Here is a 22599-nt window from a genome sequence, read left to right as displayed (position 1 = left end):
TGTTGACAAGACACATATATTTAGTTCACATTTTCAAATATCTTACTTATTATCTACCTATTTAACGTGTCTGTCAGACATGCAACGGTATTCCGAACATAAAGGAAACAAACAAAAGGTTATCGAAAATGTCTAGACAATAGAAAACATGGTTGTTGTTTAAAGGTCATTGAGCAACAACGATCGAGCCGACTTAACAAATCGCATTTTGTAGACAAGATTGTTGCTCCAGAGAACAAATAACATATTACTGACCATTTCGTGGAGATGAGGCCGCCATTGCTCTTCGCCCACGGCAAAGGATTATCTTTCCTGATATCAGCAAATAATCTACTGATTACATGCAGTGTTCAGTCTTGTTGATTTCCGATACTTTGCGACAATTCCTAGCAGGTGAATGTCGTCTTTAGTTAAACTGATAGTTCAACAGACTGAGGATTTCTGTAAGAGATAATTCTTGGTATTGTGCGCTGAAAAACTCATTAAGGTACTGTGAGAAGTCATTACATTGCTTACACTTTCAAAATGCATACACGCACTGTACACAGATAGACATACATATATGCATACGTAAACATCCATAACATATATTGAATGCAGCAATACATTTCAATTTTCATTGATAAACTATGCATGCACTAGAATATTGTATAAAAATATGTGAAAAACAATTTTTGTTAGTGAAAAAAGGCAGACTCCGTCTAAATAACACCTTAGACAACTTAAAATGATACGCTGACCAGTAGTGTTAAATTGGGAATTTCTTAGAATTATAGACCAACTGAGTGAAAAGATAAACGCAAAGTTTGTATTTTAAAATGCTACTGATGTTTAACGAAAAAATAAATGTGGTAATGAAATTGTATAATCATGTTAATAAAATACAGACCTACATAAAAATACTAGAGAAATTGCCCGTCGAGAATGATGGTGAAATCTAAAAAAAATGCCTTTATAACACATTGTATTGAAAAGTGTAAAAAAGCAGCAACTAAAATTAAGGTCATTATTAATCTTTCCTTAATTACGAAATGTCCTAATCGTTAGCACTTAAACTTTGTCGCATTGTGTAGAAGTACATGTACACAGGAGGTCATTGATGAGTAAACAGTCTTTTGAAGACGAATGTATTCTGGCGATTTGTCTCGTGTAGTTTGGTAGAAGCTTACCAACATTTCAGTTGTGTTTGTTGCCTCCATCATCAGGGTGATTTGCCCAACAACAACCCAGAAGACAACCATCTTCATACTTAACCTGAAGTGTCACCAGGTTCATTAATTTCGTTTTAGGGATTTTATTTTCACGAGAAATATGGTGGTAATGCTGAGAACCTGTTGCTGCGGCTGGTCTTTGGGAACAGGAACCATTATTATAGGAATTGTAGAAACGGTGAGTATAAGTTACATTTCAGCTTCTTGGAAAGATCTAATATGAGAGCCAAATGCTTTCTTTTCATCGATATAACATAAATATTTCTTTCACGGTTTCCTTTCGTCAAAGCTGACTACAAGTCGCAAATATATATGATGATATAGAGAGTATACACAAAAGAATGGTGCGGTTTTAAAAGTTATAATTGGTATTCAGTTGGGGTAACTTTTGAAACCGCACCATTCTTTTGTGTACGAGGTGCGATCGGAAAGTTTCAAGACTGTGTCAATAGAGGGCGAACAGGATGTAGTACGAGCTTCTTCCGCTAGGGGGTGCGGCCTACATTCATAGTGAACCAGTGTGCCAGCCGGCATCATCGAATTAGCATTTGTTTCTTAGTTATGGCCGTTTTGGTAGTGCATTACACCGACCCTCCTGCGATTTCGGAATGGCGTGTGCATCAAATTTTGCCAAAGACTCGCCAAAACGGCTACGGAAACCTATGAAATGCTAAAGCAAGCATTTGGGGAGTCCGCAATGGGTCGTGCACAAACTTTTGTGTGGCATTCACGTTTTAAAAATGGCCGAACCTCTGTCGATGATGACGAGCGTTCTGGACGACCATCTTCGAGCACAACGCCCGAAAATGTTACGAAGATTCGGCAGGCCATTCACGAAGATCGACGTCGTACCATCAACGACTTATGCGACATTGTTGGGATAGGCTATGGGACCTGTCAGCTGATTCTAAAGGACGGAAGCGGCCGTCAAAGTGGCGCAACCACAACTGGCTGCTGCAACGCGCCAGCGCACACCGCCCTCAAAGTTCGGCAGTTTTTGGCCTCAAACACCATGGCCGTCATCCCGCACCCTCCTTATTCGCCGGATTTAGCTCCGTGTGACTTCTTCCTCTTCCCAAAGATGAAAATTCAGCTAAAGGGAAGGAGATTTGAGACGATAGAAGAGATTCAGGCAAAATCGCAGATGGTGCTTGACAGGCTGACAAAGAAAGATTTGCAGGGATGCTTCCAGGCTTGGCAGCGGCGCTGGGATCGTTGTGTTCACTCCCAGGGGAACTACTTCGAGGGTGATGGATGAATTTAATACCTGAGATAAGTGTACGGTTTTTTTTTGGTTTTTTTTTGTGGCTCAGTCTTGAAACTTTCCGATCGCACCTCGTATATCCTGTATAACAGTAACATTTTATACAGAAAAGTAAAGGAAATTAAAATTTACTGCGCATGTGCCATCTGGAACACATTGTAATCATATCAGGCATTTATTTATCATTTTCCATTGTCATAATTTATTCGCGGAGCTGATGAATCCAGTTCAGACCTCGTATACAATTTCTCTGCAACCTCCTCCTTTCGTCCACGTAGTTCCAAATATTCTACTATCGAACATTCTCATGACGAGGGACCAAGTTCATTGGTTTTCTGTATGACTCAATATTTATGCTGAGGTATCAATTAATTGTATTGTTGCTCTTAGTTAGGCGGAATTACGAACGTCATACTTAGCATAATAGCTGCCGCTGAAGCCGAACTAGATCCCAGAGCTGAAGAGAGTGTACTCGATGCCTTGGACAGTAAGTGACCTGTACATACTAAAGTTACGTAAATCAACCGATTTTCCACTATTATTGGCTATTCATTAACTTTGCCTTGCCAGACGCATTTCTACTCTATGAAGCCATAATCAGGAGCTGTTTATTTACATATTTCGTTCAATATATAAGATAAAAGAATATATTAAATCCTAAAACCTTGCACCATCATTTTAACTTTTCAATTTAGTACGAGATTAAATTGAAAATGTAATTAAGAGAGAACAGCAATTCCATTACTGATATAAATTAGGCTAACAATAGACAGATCAATGCTACTGTACACGAGACGTTTATTTTATCGCTTAGTTTAAAGACACATTACTCTGAATTAGAATTATAAGAAAGCCAGAATTTTAAGTCACGTTTTGTATGTATTTGATTTGTTTCAGCTATCAAAGTAACGAATATCTTACTCGCTGTGGTCGCAGCGGTACTCACAATATTGGGAGTCCTGCTTATAGCTGGCGCGAAAAGAGTAAGTAATGTACAGATGATTTATTAACTAAGTCTATGGAGCACAGTCCTTGTTGAGAAGCTAATAAAATTAATAACCAAGGTAATATAAAAATCAATCAATAAATCCCTCCCAGTATAGAACCACATAACTCTCTTAATTGTAAGTCTCATTCTGTTCATAAATGCCGAGTAAACGGTTCTGGACAACATTTATAGGATAAAATTACTCTGCAGACTATTAAAGGGTTTTTTTTGTGGCTCTACTGTGAAATCTTAAATGGTGCAAGTACCACACAAGAACTATTCTTTATTAAATACTAATTTCAATTGCCACTTTGTTCAATTAATCACGAATGTAATACGGATCCATAACAGTATAATATCTGTTTGCTAAGTTACCAAAATCCACTGGAACGTTAGTGGAGGAGTGGAATCTTAAACAATTAATAGGCATTCTTTAAGCCTATCTATACCATGTTTTTTAAGTAATATTAACTCTGTTTAAAAATTATAACATACAATTACAATTAAGTAAGTTTGTCCCACTATACGCCATGTAGGCGTTTGGGGTGAGTGGAGGTATGGATCCTCTCTTCCTTGACCTCGGCACTAGATGGGGGTGAGTGGTCAGCATCACGCCCCGGCCGGCTTTACCCCCGGGAAAGGACCCCGGTACCCATTGTAGAGGAGGCTGGGTGGGCCCCAGAGCCGGTCTGGACGCAGAGGCTAGAGGAAAAATCCTCTGCCCCCGTCGGGGATCGAACCCCGGTCGTCCAGCCCGTAGCTAGTCACTATACTGACTGAGCTATCCCGGCTCACAATTACAATTTAAAATTATTTTATTTTCCGTATTTCATTATCGTAAACAGATACCTTAATCATGTAATGTAAACAGCGAAGATAAGACTATTTATCAGCATCCGTTGCATTGTTCGTGAAGAGTTATAAATACTTAATAAGAAATCTGCCTTCCAAATCAAAGTAATTCTCAGTAACGTTCACTTTTACGGTAAGACGATAATACTATAAGAAAGTGTGAATAACTCTTCAACTGATATTTAACAATATTCGGCAAATATAATAAACCATGCTTTAGCTAATGTATTATTCAATTGGAACTTCCAACGGTCAGTATATCTTTGTTCTATGTCCACATCACATGATTCTCTGTGAAACCTTATTGGCCAGAACACTAAACATTTCAATATTAAATTAATAACATTTTAATGTGACAGAATAAAACATAGTGTGAAATGAAACACCTAAAATCTGTACAGATTACGAATGTAAATGGAGATATTGGCAATCTGTAGACATAAGCAGGCTTAAAATAACAGTATTATCTCATTGTCCCCAGAGTTGATACAGCACTCAACTACTAATGCGACTATATGCTATGTTTATACGTGGATATTTTTTAAATCAACAAATGATTTCAAAATTATATTGATTTAATTTATCCGTATGTCCTGCTTGCAGAATTCTCCTTCACTTCTAGTTCCGTGGATGATATACACTTGTTTTTATATATTTGCTACAGTGGTTTCATACGTCATAAATACTGTTGCATACTCCGAGGCAGGCAAACCTTTGCTGGCTGGCATTTCTGTTATAGGAGCCATTCTTAATCTATGTAAGTATGTTCTGCATTAACTTTTCCCGCCAGTGTTTGATTATGCTGCATGCAGATAAGTCTATTTAAGTTATTACATCCACCTCCTTGACAATGACTCAGAATATTGTATACATTGTTTTCAGCGATCCAGACGTACTTCATCCTCGTTGTATACAGTCTCTATCGAGAGCTGAGGGGCGAAGACCTTCTCAACCTCTGATGTGGACCGTAGCAGTGTCTTTCAAGAAAAGAGAAATCGTCGAAACATTGACTTAGGTCATACAGAGTCCTTAATTTTATAGTGAACAGTTCGTGCCACAATTATCGGTTGAAATCCTCTGCTAAGTTTCGTATTTGTTTGAAGAATAATCCCAAAATAACCATTCTGGGGGTTTCTGACGATGGTGTAATACAAAATCCAACAATCCTGACTAAAATAAGTACCACGTTTTCTATCTCTCCACGCAGGTCTTCTGAGTTGTGACGCCGTGTGGACTTGCAGATACTTACCAACATTTAGGAGGAACACGCTGCCTCCATCTTCAGGTGTAAGTAACATGAAGGCAGTGTGTCCTTCCGAAACGTAAAATCTGCCTACAGGTCCACGATCCGATACGTTCACCGCCGCATGAATCTCGATTTTCTATCGGTTTACACCCCGTTGAAAAATTATATTGTCAAGATCAAAGTTAAGTTCTGTGACCGGAAATACAAGCTGTGGTCCATATGATGTTTCTTTCTTTTTTTTCTCCGGGAAAGTATTTATTAATATTATGATTATAGTGCAACGGCTGCTAGAGGAGTGTTCATTTATTGACGTTGCTGAATGACGACAAAAGAGCTCATAACGATGATGAATATCGAATTAACAGTTGGCACATGCAATAAGAAAGTGCACTGTTAATAATCCTAAAGATACGTAGTAAGTAACCTTAAGTATCATATAATTACAGACTTATGTCATTAGCCATTTAAATGATATTTCAATGTGTCATTTAAAAAAAGACCAACATATGAAATATAAATTTTAACATCAAGATTCTCAAGTTTGTGATTTAATAGACAGATTTTTACCTTTTCGTCATCTTACTTTTTGCTGCTATTTGCAAGTGATCAGAAGCATCATTTCTTATTCCCTGATCCTTGCCAGTTTAACCACTAGACAAACTAAGAAGTCACCTGCGGTGGCCAAGGAGGAAAGAGAAACAGTGTAACTAATACGTAATACGTATCTAAAATTAAAGAAACAAAGGACAGACTAAATGTGTGTTCGCATTTGCTGCTTTGTATTATGCCTCCAACAATATTTGGTATTGTATATTAAATGACTGGTGTGTGTAATGAAGTCAACAATGTGACCAGTCAGCACATTTCTGGACAAAGAGGAGATTGTCATTGTCAGTCACATAACAGACCTAATGCTAATAGGTTCTGCTTTCACTTCTGGTAAGTTATTTTTCTTTTCTGTACATGATTTCTTCAGAAGTTACATATACAAACATTAATCAGTAACCAACTTTATTATTTATTATTATGAAGTTTGCAAAATATAATTTTAAAATTCTAATGTGTGTTACTTCTAATACATATTTCGTGTAATGTGTAGAACAATGACAATGTTCATTCAGTATATTATTCTCCTTTTACCTGTAACCTAATTCTGAAATTATAAATGCAAAATTTTTGGAAGTTGCTGAAAGTTAGGTTAGGGCGCCAGATATCCTGACGCTGGTCCTGCACCTGATAAAATTTAGCATTGGGAGAGGATCATTCCTACGTAAAGCAATAAAATATGTGAACTGTTTACAGAAACACTAAGAATGTATCGTCCTGCACCATTTATTAACCGCAAGTATGTAAAGGTGTAAAAAGTGCCCAGAAATTAACTCATATTGCAAGAGGGTTGTATTGCGTCAGTACCAATAATGGTGCCACATCATGACCCTCAGTATTTCCCTCATCCTGACATTTTTAATCCAGATTGCTTCAGTGAAAATAACAAGCACAATATACAGCCATTAACCTATATGCTCTTTGGATCAGGACCCAGACATTGCGTAGGTAAGAAACTGTACATTAAACATGTACTTGGTTAAACTTCAGTCTGTTAGAAATTTAAATGAAGGCTCCACACTTGTAAAAATTGTAAAATACCTCTACTCACTAAAACATATTAGTACTGGAATGATATAATTTTAAACTTCAAAATATGTTCTAGAATTTAAAAATTATTTTAAATGAAACTCTACTGCTCTAACTCACAATCTGTATTTTTTAATTTTGTATATGAAGTGATGTTTATTCAGTAATTTAAATAAACCTATAAGTGACAGTAAATTTAAAAATAAATAGCGAGAATATAAGAAATAAAACAATATTAGTGGCCTACCATCCTACATTGATTTTAAAGACCATTATCACAAGGTAGTTCAGATGGTTAAATATTTTTGGTAGTGAAAGATTTAAAATCTTGTGTGTTTAACAAATACATTTTCTGGTAATATTAATTTTTGCCTTGCACAGTATATTTCTTTCTTTCTCTCAACTTTCATATATATGATGTGTCAGGTATAAAGAAGTTTAAAAGTTTATATATGACGTGTATATCATAATGTACTATAATTTAATAAATTGTATATAATTTTCCCATTGTTTGTATTAGTTGTACATTCTTCCAGGATATCACTTTGCCCTACTTGAGACCAAAATAGCATTGGTATACCTGCTGAGACATTTTGAACTTGGCACCACTTCAATGACAACTCATCAGAGAAGTTCAGATTGCTGTCGAGGGTAGTTCCTGACTCAGACCACCTACCTCCAATGCTTCAGCTAATGAACATAACTAATCTATTACAAATAATATAGTTCAGTATTGATAGTTACTGTCATATTTCTTATATAAAACTCTTTCTCAATAGTTAAAATAGTCATTTATCTGAAGTCATACAGTCAAAATATTTAGGACTTTAATCTACCTATTTGTATTAGGTTTCTCATCCTGTTCTCTGTTATTCTTCATATTCTGTGTCTACGTTCATTTAGCGCTATGCTAAAGGAATGGCAAGAATCATGAAGATCTATGAATACTCGTTAAAAAGGCACATTATAATGAAACAAAGCAGTTCAAAACATGCAAAAAGATTCTACATATGTTCTTTTTCCTAGTTAAAATGGAATTTATTTTCAAAGTGAGATAGGGGAGGTGAAGTTGAGAAGCAAGGATCAAGATCTAATGCAGACCCACACAAACCGGCATACTCACAGAGACACTCCAGACACTGGGCTGCTCTGCCAGGTACGGAGCAGTCGAAGCTCTCCGTCGTGAGGCCTTCTGATAAACTGCATAGGGACCTACTGGCCTTGGACAGGAAACAATGCAGGCTGGTAACAGATTTGTTAACTGACCATTGTACTTTGAGGCAGCATCTACATATAATGGGTCGCTTGGGAAGTGCCAAGTGCAGGAAATGTGGAAAAGAAAAGAGCCAATAGACATTAGGAGTGTCTCAGGTTGGTTCTGGTTCTAGAACTGTAGTTTTGGCACTTTGAAGGAATCTAACAAGATGATTGATTGGCGATGGGCTGAGCAGGGGTCTGAGTGCCTGGGGCAACTGAAGTTGTCCCCTCTAGATCAGACAGAAGTACCAGTACTCCATACTCCCAGTCTATGAAATGGTTGAAAAGTACTATGATAGTATAGTAAATACAACATATTTATGAAATGTTCAATGCAATTTAGTTTCACACATTTCTTGTTTTACAACAGTGACAGCTGTGTCTGGTGAACATTTTGTTTGAACATAGTGTTGCAGAGTCATCAAAAAGGTCATGAAGCTGTGAAAAATTTATATTAAACTTATATATCAAAATAAAAATATAAAACATTTCATTACGATTAATATTTACGCACATTCATGTTCATGGCAACATAACACACGTGCTTACACACACACACACACATTATAATAAGAAGCAGCAGAGATTAACTGAGTAATTATTTTATACTTCAGTTAATATAACTGAAAATATTGCATTTATTACTGAATCAAAATTATGTTCAGCTGTAATTCAGAAATGATGTTTTAAATCATCAGTTTGTGTGTGGATTCATTCACTTTATTCATAAGCATTTTTATTTTGTTAGAAGTAACCAGGATGTGCTTTTTCATTATTATATTTTGGGATGATTATGTATAGATTTAGACAACGCATAATTTGGAAGCAGTAATTGAACTGAATAAATTTATCCTTATTATTATTTTACCATTACAAGATTTTCATTTTATTCAATCGAATGTTTTATATCCTGTTTGGATTAAATGTATCCTGAACCCAGTGAAAATCCTATGAAAAAGTGTGCTAAATTTCTGTATTCTATTCCTCAAATGAACACTATTAAAGACTGCAAATATAGAGTTGCCCATCACTCAGAAATTCCAAACAAATGCTGCATAGGGTCCTAGAACACACTGCTACAGTGTGCTTTCTTCATCAAGCTGCTTTACCTCAAGAATTGTGATTATGAATAACAAGTGAGGGGCTCAGATAGTTTTATTTTTATGTATAGTACATCTCTGCACGTGGTATTGATGAAAAGTATGCAAATAATTGATAATCCTGGTATGTGGTTTTGGGTTAATATCACTTATGTTTCATCAGACCTGAGGAATTCAATGTCAGAAAAATTTACTCCACTTTACTAAACAGTACAATTAATGACAAAAGAGTTGTAATCATTGGCACAGTCAGAATTTATGTAGGCCTAATACAATTACTACCATCAGCTGAATACTTCAAGGCATTTAAATGATATCCCATTAACATTTCAAAGTTTAATTTTCAATTTATATAAAATGTAATACCATATTTAAAAGAATAAATCCTGAAACTTTACACTTATAACAAATGAATGTCAGATGTAAAACTAATGTGCATCAGTTCAGTATAAGACTTTAATGTTCCTAAATTTATCTTAAATTACTCTGAATCACATATGTACTGGAAGTAACAAGCAAATTAAAATGAAGAAAAGTTAAATTAAAAATAATGAAAATATTCTATAAAGTTTTATTGGGCTTAAAATAATTTCATTTGTATGTGCAGTCGTCGTCCAAGGAGTCCTACCGAACGTCTATAGATCAGGCCAACAAAAAGTTGGGACCCGCAGTGCTCAGGCACTTGAAAAAAGGATTGTTCTCAGCACCCAGTATGTGCAGTACGTGAGAATTATCAATAGCCCTTGCTTTAATGAACTAAATGCTCTCTCTTAAGTCTTGAAAGACTCTTTTAATTCAAACCTAATTGAATTCACTGATAGAAAACATTCCTCCGTGCCTTGCATAAGGCAACACTGACCTCTTCCACCAACTTGTAATATGCTTAGTAGAGAAATATGACAGATATGACAGACTACTCACTTGACATCAGAATGATAAAACAAAGAATGAGTCATTTATTCTTTCACATTGTTATATAAACCCAGCCACTTTCTTCAACCAGTCTTTACACCTTTCATCTTCATCTAGTATTCAACATTAGAGAAAGTAGAAGGTGCAGCAGCACGCCATGTTCCTAGCAATTCTCAAACATCGCTCCATCTCTCACAGAGAACAGAGCCCAATCTAATTCTACCAGACGTAACTATGAACAGTGTGATACCTGTGCCACATTGCAGCTCCACTTGTTCTTCCATGACGATGTTGACTCTTCTCACTAAGACAATGACAATGAGATTCCAAGAAGTCAACATTAGTCTTGAGGTAGTATTTAAGTAGATAGATTCTTCTCATGAAGAAATTTTTCACAGCCATTCAGAATGTCTTCCATGGTAACAATTTGTTCAACCAGTGGCTTGTTTTGGTGCTGCGACAGGCAATCCACTCATCAGTTTCCCATCTGATACCAGCACCGACCAGTATGGGGGAGGCATTTCACATGAGACAACAGATTCATAACTTGGTGGCAGTTCACCTCCTGCAACCAGATGTAGTTGACTGCTCATGCAGGCTCTTGTGCCCTAAACAAACATTTCACTCACTTCAAGAAACCATCCACAATAACCCTTGTTCTTAACACGCAATATTCTTATATGGTACGACAAACGGACACGAGTACTGTGCCGTCAAAAATATTTTTAAATTCATTCTTAAATCGATTTCTTTTTTTTAGATTTCCCAGTATTTTTTTGCAACCTGTGATAAAAATATTATCTGCAAAGCCCTTGCAAATATATTCATACATATTAAATTAAAACCTCTCACCTGAGTTAAGTAAATCACAATCTTCATTACTACAGACATAACTTCATCTGTACTAATAAAACTGGAGTTCTAGGCAAATAGCATAAAGAACAGGACTGTGCGATACTTTCAAAACAAGACTTTTGGAAGAGGCAAGCAAAAATAGAAGCAACTTTATTCAAAAATTGCTTTGTACATTTTTTCTATAATTTCCTTCATACCTCTGAAAACCAAATGGGGTGTGAATGCAAAAATCAAGATCCTGATAGGCATGCATCATGATTCTACAACAAAATAAAGATACGGTGATTTTCCATAATACATATAACACAGCTTGAATGTTCTGCGTTCAATGATTCTCATCTTTGCTACACCACCAGTGGGTAAAATTGCATTTCATAAGATGCTGCTACAAGAAATTATCATTGAAACATTGGCAGATGTTTGTGCAAAGAAACAATTACAAGAACATTTCTCATTCATCTCATGCAGCTCACAAAAATATTTCATACTTTTATTCCCTTTCCTTCTTGCAATAAAATCCCTCTTTATCGTACTTTAAGTCTATCTAACATTTCTTTCTTTGGGTGGAGGGGGGTGGAGGTGGCAACTGAAGAAGTTCAGAAAAGTTGTTGCAAGAAAGATAACCTTTTCCTGTAAGGTCTGTTAATGAAGATAACGAAGACTCGTTGGTTACCTGGCAATGATTCCCCGATTCCTGTGTTGCGGTCCATATGCATATACCCAGGCGGTGTGTGACATAGCCGCAGACCAAGAGGCTGACAGCTAGCAGCGCCAGGCCGATACCCAGAACATGCCAGCGCTTGTCACTGTCGCTCGTCCAATCGCCTCTCATGTTGCTCTCCAGAAACAGCCCGAACACAACCAGGAGCGGCACCGACACCATCGCGACCACAAGGTCGACCAGAGACTGTCTGTTGGTCGGAGCCACCTGTCGGCAAATTAGAACGACGGTTCCTATGAGATTTGGCTTCGCAGCCGCACAAGATTCAAGAACTGAGGCAAAAACTGGATCTGAGACATGGTTTCCGGTTCATCCAATATAGAGATTACTGTGGCGTCAGCGTTCCTGGAGAATTTAATCGCTGGAATGATTGAGTATTTTTCATACATGTATACAACAGTTATTATAGTTTCTTGTGCTACCTTAACTTCGTAAAGTAGCCTCATGATGTGTAATAATATCAATAGATTCAGTCGTTTACGAACATCCAGAGAATTGTTTTTTAGCTGTTGTCAGACAAGCTGTCAACCAGTGATAAAGTTTAAAGTAATTTAATTTTCGCTATTATGTAGTTTTTAGCACAGTAAAGTTGTCTAATACTTTCTGGTTTCAAATTCAAGACAAGGAATTGCGTTCCTTGAGTAAAGGTCATAATACAGTCGCAAACAAACGCTTGACTTCGCATGACGACAGAGACACGAAACTGATAACGAATATAATCATGATATTGATATATTGGCCTTCTGAATGAGGCTCCTTCACTGGTAAAATCCAGTAAGGCCTATCTGGGGGTCAGGGGACAGGCATTGCAGATTCTTTGTTTCCATAAATATGCTCACAAGTCTCACGAATTGGAAACTTACATTGCATATTAAGAAAAATTGAAGTTGAAACACATTCAGCAAGCCTACGGAAGATGTTTAAGTGCGGGAAAGAAATACGAGTTGCTTTCTAATTCTGCAGTATGAATTCAAAGTCTGAATGTACACCAGACATAAAATTTGTAATTATTTTATTTGACGTCACAAAGGACGTGAGGCCAATTTAGTTCGACTGACATAATACATAGATTGCTGTTTATATCCTAAACAGTTAACATTAATATTAAGATTTAATCATATATTCTTAGTATTACAAACAAATTGTTAAAACACTCGACGTCAGCGTGGTGAATTCAAGGATTCAGAGGGATTAGGACATATAGGTGCCAATACCACTCAGGATAGTGAAACTGTGCCCGAAAGACACAATTTTCGGACTTCCGTGGTTAGGCGTAGCGCTATTCAGCTTTAGTACGTTACACACATTACATATGTGTAACACGCATACACAGTGTGTCCGGTGACTTACGTCAGTACTTCAGGATTTTATTCCTGGGGTCATTCTCAGTCAGAAATGTCATTTGGGCATATGTTCGATTCACTGAGTTAAGTATATTTGTCATTCAAGATGATTTGAATCTTACATAGAACATTGCGGTCAGTAATGCATCTTGCAGCATCGAAAAATTCTGTGACGTACTTCCTCTACACTTTAACTCCACACATGGAAAACTGCAGGAGTAAGATCCGGTGACTTCACTGGCCAATTCCATCGGTCACGGAACTGGTCGCTCAGGTATTCCGTCACATTCTGCTGAAACTGGGTGCTCCGTTGCGCTGAAGTACACGCGCATTCGTGTCTTTTGTCTGTTTAAATTATATTGGATTTCTACCTACAGCTACATAATCATTGAAAATCGGACCCATAATCACATGACATGGGAATTACCTCAGGAATATGATCGTAAGTATTCACATAAGTCGCCGGACATCCCATTTATAATCATGGCAGCCTACTGTTGAAACTTTCCTGAAATATTGTGTATCTTAAACATTTCATTCTCAGGATGGATTTCCCACATAGCAGTTAAAACTTTGGGTAGGTTATTGTGTGTATTATTCTACTGCAGTTTATCAGAACACTCTTCCAATACTGTTTCAACCACAGAGAAAGAAGGGAAATCTGTCAGTATATGACGGGAGATAAATAAAAGCCGGCAATTAGGTTAAAGCAGCTGTGTTTGTGTTGTTTTTTTACTCCGCTGTGACCAGCGGAAAAGAGTCTTCATTGAGACCCATGGCACGTCCGCCGGCAAGTTCTTATGTATGACAGGGCAAAGGTCACAGATAAAGCCACGAAAATATGGCTGACGTATAGTCTCTCATTGTCATCATGATCAGTCAATAATCTCACCCTGGAGAGGTTAATATTTAGCCATTTTGAAATCATTCAATTACTTGACACCTAATGCAAGATTTAATCGAAATATGCCGACTGAGTGACGTGTAGACAGACACAAACTTTCCGTAGAGTTAATTTTACGTTATTCGTGCAAATATAAACACGACCATCGGCCTGGTGGGTATTAGAACGAGCAGAAGCCACCAATACGTACGAAAAATGGCACGAGACTTCACAGTCATCGGGAGCCCCTCGAACTTTACACGCCTCATCGCCCGTGATAACCCACGACTAGAAGTCGGTTCATTACGTCAAGGCCTTCGATATCCCTGCTGCTGCCTTCGTTCGTTCATCCTAATCACACTGTTTGTGTTTAATATGCTACACTCTTGAAAGACGAACGTCTTGTTGTTAACAAGTAAGGGTTATTATTGAACGAGACTTCGTCTTTCGATCACATGCGTATTCTGCAAACATTGTTTTGAGCAAATAATGTTTATTGTCACTGATTTTAGGAATGGCAGGTAAGGCCACAGATCGATTTTTCATTTCAAATTGCAAGTTTTGAGAAAAAGAATACTGAACTTAGAATTTACAGAGTGATTTCGAATCCCAAAAACTTTATTTTATTAAATATGTTACATAAACATCCGCGACAATTTCGGTTTGAAATTATAAAAAATCATGACATTTCTATAACTTCAATCGCAGGTCTTTCTTCAGCGGAAACAAACCTTGAACAACAAATGAGCGCGCTAACTAAAGGCCAACTTATTAACGAACAAAGACTCAGAACACAATGCAGGAACTGTAGCAACGAATCTGTTAACTACGTCATGAATTTGAGCCCTGTCCAATATTCGTCTCTTATTCTTTTGGTGCGTAATTCACGAAACATCCTCTTGTGCTGGCGAATGAGGAAAATTTTGTTTACGCCGAGTATAGGCAGACTTTAATGAACCCAGTAACTAATGAATGGCCTTGAATGATTTTACTGGTGAGTGGTGCCTAATACAAAAATTTTCAACTTCTGTAACAGTAGCAGTTTGTCTGCCAGCGTCAACAGTAAGTCACTCGTTAAATGAACTACTTCGTAGTTGAGATTTAAGGTTCTCACGGCGTCGAGTACGAAGATCACAGCCTTCTGGGATATTGCTGTGTAGTCTCGTAGAAGCTTACTGGCGTTTCAGAAGCCTTCACGGCGGCTGAACACAATGGAGTCTTCTGGGGCGATCAGCTGTGTGAGAATGTCTTTGTGCTCAGGGTTGATGACGATAGCGACAGAGAGTCTCCGAAACGTCGAATTACAATGCCACTTTCACACAGTTGATCACCCGAGAAGGCATCACTGCAGTTCAACAGAACATCTTGGGTTTCACATATACAAAATATATTATACATACATGTATTTATAACATTTTTATTTACATGCATAAATCTATTCTTTGTTATTACGTATGCTATGATCATTTCAGTGCGACAAGCCTCATAGAGGAGTTACTGCATTTTACGATGCAAATTTAAACCTGTCATTTTCGATACCGAAGCTCTAATGTAAGCTAATACGTCCTCAGTGAACGCTAGCAATTAATGTCTATGGAGCAGAAACTGCTGACCAAGGTCTGTGTCTCACTGGAATTGATAGAATTTATTGCCAAGTAGCTCTGAACCTTGCAATTGAGACAATTTAAAACAGATTACATCTCCACAGTGGGTCATGACCTAAGCGTGTCGTCTCCGCCTTTCAGGGCATTGTATGGACGGAAATCCTGTGGGTGGTGGCTGCATAGGCTTCGAGGAGCTCCCTATAATGCGCCATCCTAACGAGGAACTGCCGTGGAAAAACAGAAGGGAAGCATTCGTAGGATATTTGTTCATTCGGTTAAAAGCGTCACTGTTCCAATTTATAAGATTATGCAGCGTTGAAAATGATAAAATACGATAATTATGAATGACGACTAGGAAGATATGTGGAAGAAAAGTTTTGTGGTACAAGTTATTATCCCTTCATTTACCTACAGGGCTTACGGTAAAATACGAAAACTTAAATTAGAATATATGACACTGGTGGAGGTTCGATTTGGATTCTTCTAGAATGCAAATCTGTCTCGCTACCTATGTGCTAACTCGCTTCATGTCCTGCTTTGAACAATTATAGGATACCAGGATTCCTCTTAGGAGATCATAAAAAAATTTCACAAAATATAATACAGCGTAGTCAAAACGAGAGAAATCATGTTAAGCTCTCTCTTGTCGAATATATGTATCCATTATTAAAATAATAAGTACTCATCTTCGTCAGTGATCTTCACATATTTGCTAGTCTGATGTACATTTGGACTTCTACAGAGTGGGTAGGAAGTAAGTAGGCATTGATAAATGGTTATAACCTCTATATTTCCAATGCAAAGATAATGAAAATAATTTTATATGTACCTTTTTAAATGGGAATGCCTACTTACTTCCCACCCAGCCTGTAGATTAACCTCCTTACTAGCATGCACTTCCCATAACACGCAAGCACAAACCATTATCTCTCACAGAATAAGAGACTTAATGAATCCGCTTTTAAAACTCGAATTTCCGGATCTTTTTCTTTCCCATTCATTAATAGGCATAAATATTAGGCAGTGGGAAACCATAAAAATGTAAAGATAAACGCTCCCACAGTAACAAAAACAAGCTGATACGTCTGTTGTTATATATGTTTTCCTTTGTTACATTTCCTTCTCATCATTTGAGTACTGAATTATGTATTTTTTCGTTGAGTATTAACAACACGAACTGTGTTTCTACTACGGTATTTCATACAGGCGTACTTTTGAAGAGGTTTCCTGCACCAACCAATTTCTTGAATAAATCTGTGGTTTTCATCCTTCTGTATCTAAACTGTTCACATAACACAGCCGTAAACTGTTTCTTGGGCTGTTTAACAACTCGGTTTTGACTGCAGCAATTATACAACGTCGAATAAAATTAGTTAATCACGAATGATGACCAGCTGAATCAAGAGACTCATTTCAACATAATATTCATTTCCGGTCTGCCCAAAGTTTCCTTCAGTATCTGCAGACTACAGGAAATAGCCAGAAAGTCGGCCGAATCTAAGCCGGGAAGCTTCCAAATACAAAATAAAAATTGTATCGTTCCACGTCATCGGAATTCAGGACAAAAACGTGATATAAAATAACCTATAACCAATAAGTCTTTCTAAGTTTAGTTTACGGTCACGAAGAAGTTAAGAGTAAATTAGTTCGGACGGGAAGATTTTAGTTTCTCACAGCGGCCATCTATGAAGCCGGCCGTCTTCTGGATTGTTACGCCATGCAGTCTGGTAGAAGTCGAACTCACCACCACGAGAACCTCAAATCCTACTTAGATTCAGAATATTTATCTTCCCACCGCGTATCTACAAACGTAAGGATTAAAGATTGTTTTATACGTTCATGGAACTTGGTCTGTAACATTAAGGAAAGAGCAACTTTTCAAACCCTGGGAATAAAATGCTTGAGCCCAGCAGGAAGGAACTGATAGGAGACCGGAGAAAGTTGTATGTATAATGAGCAGCCACATAATTTGTATACCTGCTTTGTGTTCGGAAATGTCATTTTTTAAATATCGGCTCGAAAAATGGCTATTTTGACTCTTATCGTGGTTTTCCTAAGCACCTTCCAGAAAGTAACGGGATTTTACCTTAAACTAGGCCACGGAACTTCCTATCACATCCTTTACAGATCATTAATCATCCAGTCATTCGAAGATGGCCGTCTTCTGGGATGTTTGACTGCGTAGTCTATTAGGTACTGACCGAAGTTTAGAAGATCTTAGTGTCTCTATCATCGGGGTGATTAGATAACATCCCAGAAGACAGTCACCTTCATGGTCGCCGCCGTGAAAACTTGAAATCTCATCCTATACAGCATGAGCTACAAACAGCGAAGTCAAATAAACAAGTGGAAGCTGGAAGTGTCGGAATAAAACGCTGCAACGCACATACTCCATGTCGTCGTCATCGGAATTTGACCCGTACATACAGAAAACAAGAGGCTGTCAGACTGAACAATTCTAGCGACATCAAGGCTCAACAAAGTAAGGAACAACATATCAGACGTTGTTAAACAGAAGTCAGAGTTCAGTTAGCCTGCGTAAGACATGAGTTTGTTTAGGGTCGTTGGAACATGGCATCCGCTTACTGCTCTGGTGGGATTATTTCAGCAGTGGCGAAAGTGTACCCCGTAGTTTAAAATTGTGTTGCTGCTATGAAATATTTCCTAGTCCCTGAACTTACGAGTTTCGTGAATAACATCTCCGCTATTTTGAATGTAAAATGTGAGTCCAGTAGCCTGCAGAAGTTGACGGAACGGACCCGAGGCGATGTTCACATATTAATAACAAAGTCGGCCCTTTGTCGTTTGTCACTATATTGCATATAAATAATTCCATGGAGCAACAGGTCTTTCAGCTAGTCAAGAAGTGTCCTACCCTTATCGCTACCTTCATGCAACGTTATGAAAATACAATAAAAAAGAGAGTTAGTTACACACATTTACTAATCTACATGCACTTTACCTGCAACTACATTCACGAGCTTGGAATGGAGTCTATTCCAAAATCAAAAGACAGAAAGACCTATAGGCTTCCGGAATGGAAATAACTTAGCTCTGTCGTATTCTAAACAAATACTGAAACCGTATAAAGCTAAATGTAAACATATAAATTCTGTCAACAGTACGACAACTTTGCAGCTTACATTTATAATAGAATTACACAAGAAGACACTTAGAACAGATGTCATATTCGGTTATTTTAGTTGACTTATTTAACAATAGTCTATTATAAAACCGTATGTGCCAGTATGGAGTACATTATCAATTCATTCAAAATTCTTATCAAAATAAACTTTACCATTTATTCCCGATACTGTGCTAGTCAAATGATGGTTTAATTGTTTTGGTTCTGTACTCAGGCACCAAATAAAGGTTGAGGAAAATAATAAAAAAATAGTTTAAATGTTACAACTATAAATTCAATAACACTAAATTAACACCTGAATAAATGAAGAGAATTTATAACTTCTGATGAATATTTCACCGACTATGAGTTACATACTAACACAAGATTCCTACCGTCATTCTATCAGATGGTCACACTTCTACTTCACAAATATCACGATTCAATATGGCTGAACTGAAATTTGTCACAGTACCACTCTTGTAAGACAGCCACAGAACACTGTTCCAAATCTTTCATAGACACCTATTTTCATTCGATACCCGCATAAGGAACTTCCTCATACGCATGCGCACAAGATTAACGATGGATCGCGGAACATACGTCACGTTCATACAGACTTGCAATGCGCTTACGTAGCTGGAATATTGGTCATTGTATAGCGCATATTACAAATAGGAACGGAAAATCCGATATAAGTACGTGTTACGTACAGTCAGTGGCAAAACAGCAAGTGCCCCTCCCTCCTTTAATGAGGCAACAATATACGCTATTTTTAAATGAAATATAAGAATGATATTTATAAATTTTTAATAGAATATGGGAAAAATTAATCTTTCTCGTACAAAACCTAAGCAAAAAATCTAAATATTGAGTGTTTCAACATACCCCACAACCGGGGCATTTCGCAACTGTAATATACTTTTGTAATGTTATTACTTAACTCCTATTGTAATGCAATGGTTCCTATCAATTTGAAACTTTTTGGCATTTTTAATTGCCAATGAGCTATTTCAAACTACAACATAATTTTGTTTATGCTCGTTCAAAATAGCTTATTAGTGGCTATGTTTGATTAGGTGAGATAGTTCATACAAGACATTGCAATTCATCAGGACACTAATGTTTGTACGTATAGTACTCTTTACAGTGTTTGAGGAGTATAGGGCCACCGAAGAACGACCTAGATTCAATACAATAACTCGTGAAACATGAATCAAAACAAAGTGCCTTTACTAATATCTGAAGAAAGAAGTTTCCTAATACTGTTGGTAAGTCTCGATGTGGGTATCCGATGTAATCCCAGGTATGACGAAGAAAGATTGTCACTACAGTAGCGAATATGAGTGGGCCTATTTAGCGGTCGTGGTAATCTGTAATTGCATCCATCTTCTGCCCTGATGGTGCACATGTTTCGAATAATGAAACAGCAGTGTTATCAGGGATGTTGGTAGTTTCCAACTCATCATATCTGAACAGATTCTAATATGTATAAGCCTAACACGTGTGGATGACAATAATAAAGTAACTTAGAAATACAAACAGCAAACAACTGCAAAAAAGGGTGGGTTACAAATTAATGCTCGTATACGTTTAATAATTTCTTTCTGCGTTAACGGTGACAGAACTATTGGACCTGCATTTATACAGTGTTCATACGTCATAGAAAGAATAATTTACACAATATCCGCTATTTGTCCTTAAAACACAGATAAGAACTCAGTAATTATTATTATTATTATTATTATTATGATTTCGCGGCAGGTGAAGACAACAGCGATTCGTGGCCGTGGGGCCAGGACCAATTAAACTACAGCCACCCCTCACCTCTCTCAACTGCCCGTTACATTAAGTTCGCTCATTAAATATTCATATTTTTCAGAGTTTACAATAACACAAGTTAAACAGTGTCTTACATTCCTCTCACACATTCAACCGAGACTTTTTTTTTAAATACGGACACCAACCACTACTCCATATTTTTCAATGAACAATTACAGCCCAAAATTTTAATGGGACAAAGTGTGGTCCTGTAGACATGTAGTTTATGTATTCGGATAGGTTTGACTCTGCTGGATAGAAATACTGACCACGACTCGTAAATTTGATTCATTTAATTGTGTGTATTATGAAGGTAAGGTAAACCAACTCCATGGAGAAGAGTCCTTCTTGGTAGTGATCCAAATAATCCAGTCCATGCCCTAAAACCTTATTACTTTAAGGTCTAATTTAATTTTATCCTTCCATTTATGCGTAGACCTCCCAAATTGCTTCATTCCTTCCAGTTTTCTGACTAATTTTTGTTTTGTACATTTCTCATCTCTCACATATGTTCAACATACCGTCTGTCTCATCTGTTACGTACATCCTTCTCTGCAACAAACGTGCCTGGTGTGTTCTTATTTTAATACTCAGCGTATTTAGATCATTACTGTGCTATCTTTAGAACCTAAAGCCTCTTGCAATCAAACACTTGTTTAATTAGAATAGGAAATTTATTTCTTTGTACCTAACATCCAATTTAACCTCGTGACTGTATTTTTAGAAAGGAGCATTGCTTTAACATAGACATATTGTACGTCTATATTTAGCAAATAGTCGCAATAAGTAATTATCTCTTTATGTAAGCTCCTAGCAGACACTTGTGTGACTTATACAATGTCATGGTACGCAAGAAGCCTGCAGGTGTTTTAGGGCCTGCTGAAATGTGAACTTGCCCATAATAGGCTAGCTGGAAGACAGATCTGCATAATTGTATTCTAAACACTCCTACATGCGGGCTTTGATGCTATGGAAAACCCAAGGCAGAGCTAGTGATATCGTGAGAATCGCCCTGATCAGCTTTTCTCATAAGGGAGAGGTACAATGCATCCCTCGGTGTACTCTACAGGTCAGTGAATGGACGGGTGCATTTCGTACGAGCTTCGGGATCAATAACTGAAAAATGAATCTTGAAGCCTTCGAATTTTAAACTTAGACCCACTGCAATTCCATTGTTTTGCTAAAACAAAGGAGCATTGTTGTATGTTCATGAAAAGAAAAATGTTGTGACTAACTCATTAATGACAGACCTGGGGGTCACAGCAGGAGCGTTAAATGTCGCGGTCCCGATCGAACCCATGTACTGATGGGTCGTGAATCCTGCTAACCACCAATGCACGCCATGCTGAATGGTGTGTACTGGACACGAAGAAAAGACTGACTGATCAAATGACTGAGAGAGTCGACAAATTACAAATATGAGAAAATAGCAAGTCTAATGGATCCATGGACCGTCTAAGGGCCACAAGCACATTTCACAAACGAAAAATTAAAGATATTAATATTTAAATTATATTGTTAATTACAATTAAAACACGCATATAATTGATGAACGTCTCGGGCAACAAGCCGCGTCAGATGGCTGAATGTTGAATGAACCATTTCTTCCGGAAGAAATGGTTCATTCAACATTCAGCCACCTGGCACTGCTTGTTGTCCGAGAGTCTTTCATCAACTTCGTTCGCTGCGAATGCTTTACTTTATACAAACATATAATTACTTGTATATCTAAATGTTATTATGCACTAAGACATGTGACTGAGCAATAAGAAATCACACACTA

The 22599-nt window shown here is 37.3% G+C and overlaps 2 protein-coding genes across 2 annotated transcripts; one reads left to right on the top strand and one right to left on the bottom strand.

Annotated features, from left to right (window-relative positions):
• Nucleotides 1–55: 55 nt before the first annotated feature.
• Nucleotides 56–7703, top strand: LOC110829665 (uncharacterized). The gene is made up of 6 exons (XM_022063651.2): nucleotides 56–487; nucleotides 1290–1389; nucleotides 2866–2962; nucleotides 3373–3458; nucleotides 4919–5072; nucleotides 5198–7703. The coding sequence occupies exons 2-6, from the start codon at nucleotides 1312–1314 to the stop codon at nucleotides 5272–5274; spliced, it is 492 nt and encodes a 163-aa protein (XP_021919343.1). The 5' UTR covers nucleotides 56–487; nucleotides 1290–1311; the 3' UTR covers nucleotides 5275–7703.
• A 1067-nt stretch (nucleotides 7704–8770) lies between these two features.
• Nucleotides 8771–19525, bottom strand: LOC110829657 (uncharacterized). The gene is made up of 3 exons (XM_022063629.1): nucleotides 19391–19525; nucleotides 11994–12248; nucleotides 8771–11073 (listed from the first exon to the last, which is right to left on the bottom strand). The coding sequence occupies exons 1-3, from the start codon at nucleotides 19394–19396 to the stop codon at nucleotides 10897–10899; spliced, it is 438 nt and encodes a 145-aa protein (XP_021919321.1). The 5' UTR covers nucleotides 19397–19525; the 3' UTR covers nucleotides 8771–10896.
• Between the last annotated feature and the right edge of the window lie 3074 nt (nucleotides 19526–22599).

The sequence above is a fragment of the Zootermopsis nevadensis genome, unplaced genomic scaffold (genome assembly GCF_977971745.1).
Source record: "Zootermopsis nevadensis isolate Lab colony 2312 unplaced genomic scaffold, Znev_1.0 Znev_ptg000020l, whole genome shotgun sequence".
NCBI classification, from domain to species: Eukaryota; Metazoa; Arthropoda; class Insecta; order Blattodea; family Termopsidae; genus Zootermopsis; species Zootermopsis nevadensis.
The sequence above is the reverse complement of the archived record's forward strand: the minus strand, read 5'-3'. Positions and strand labels throughout refer to the sequence as shown.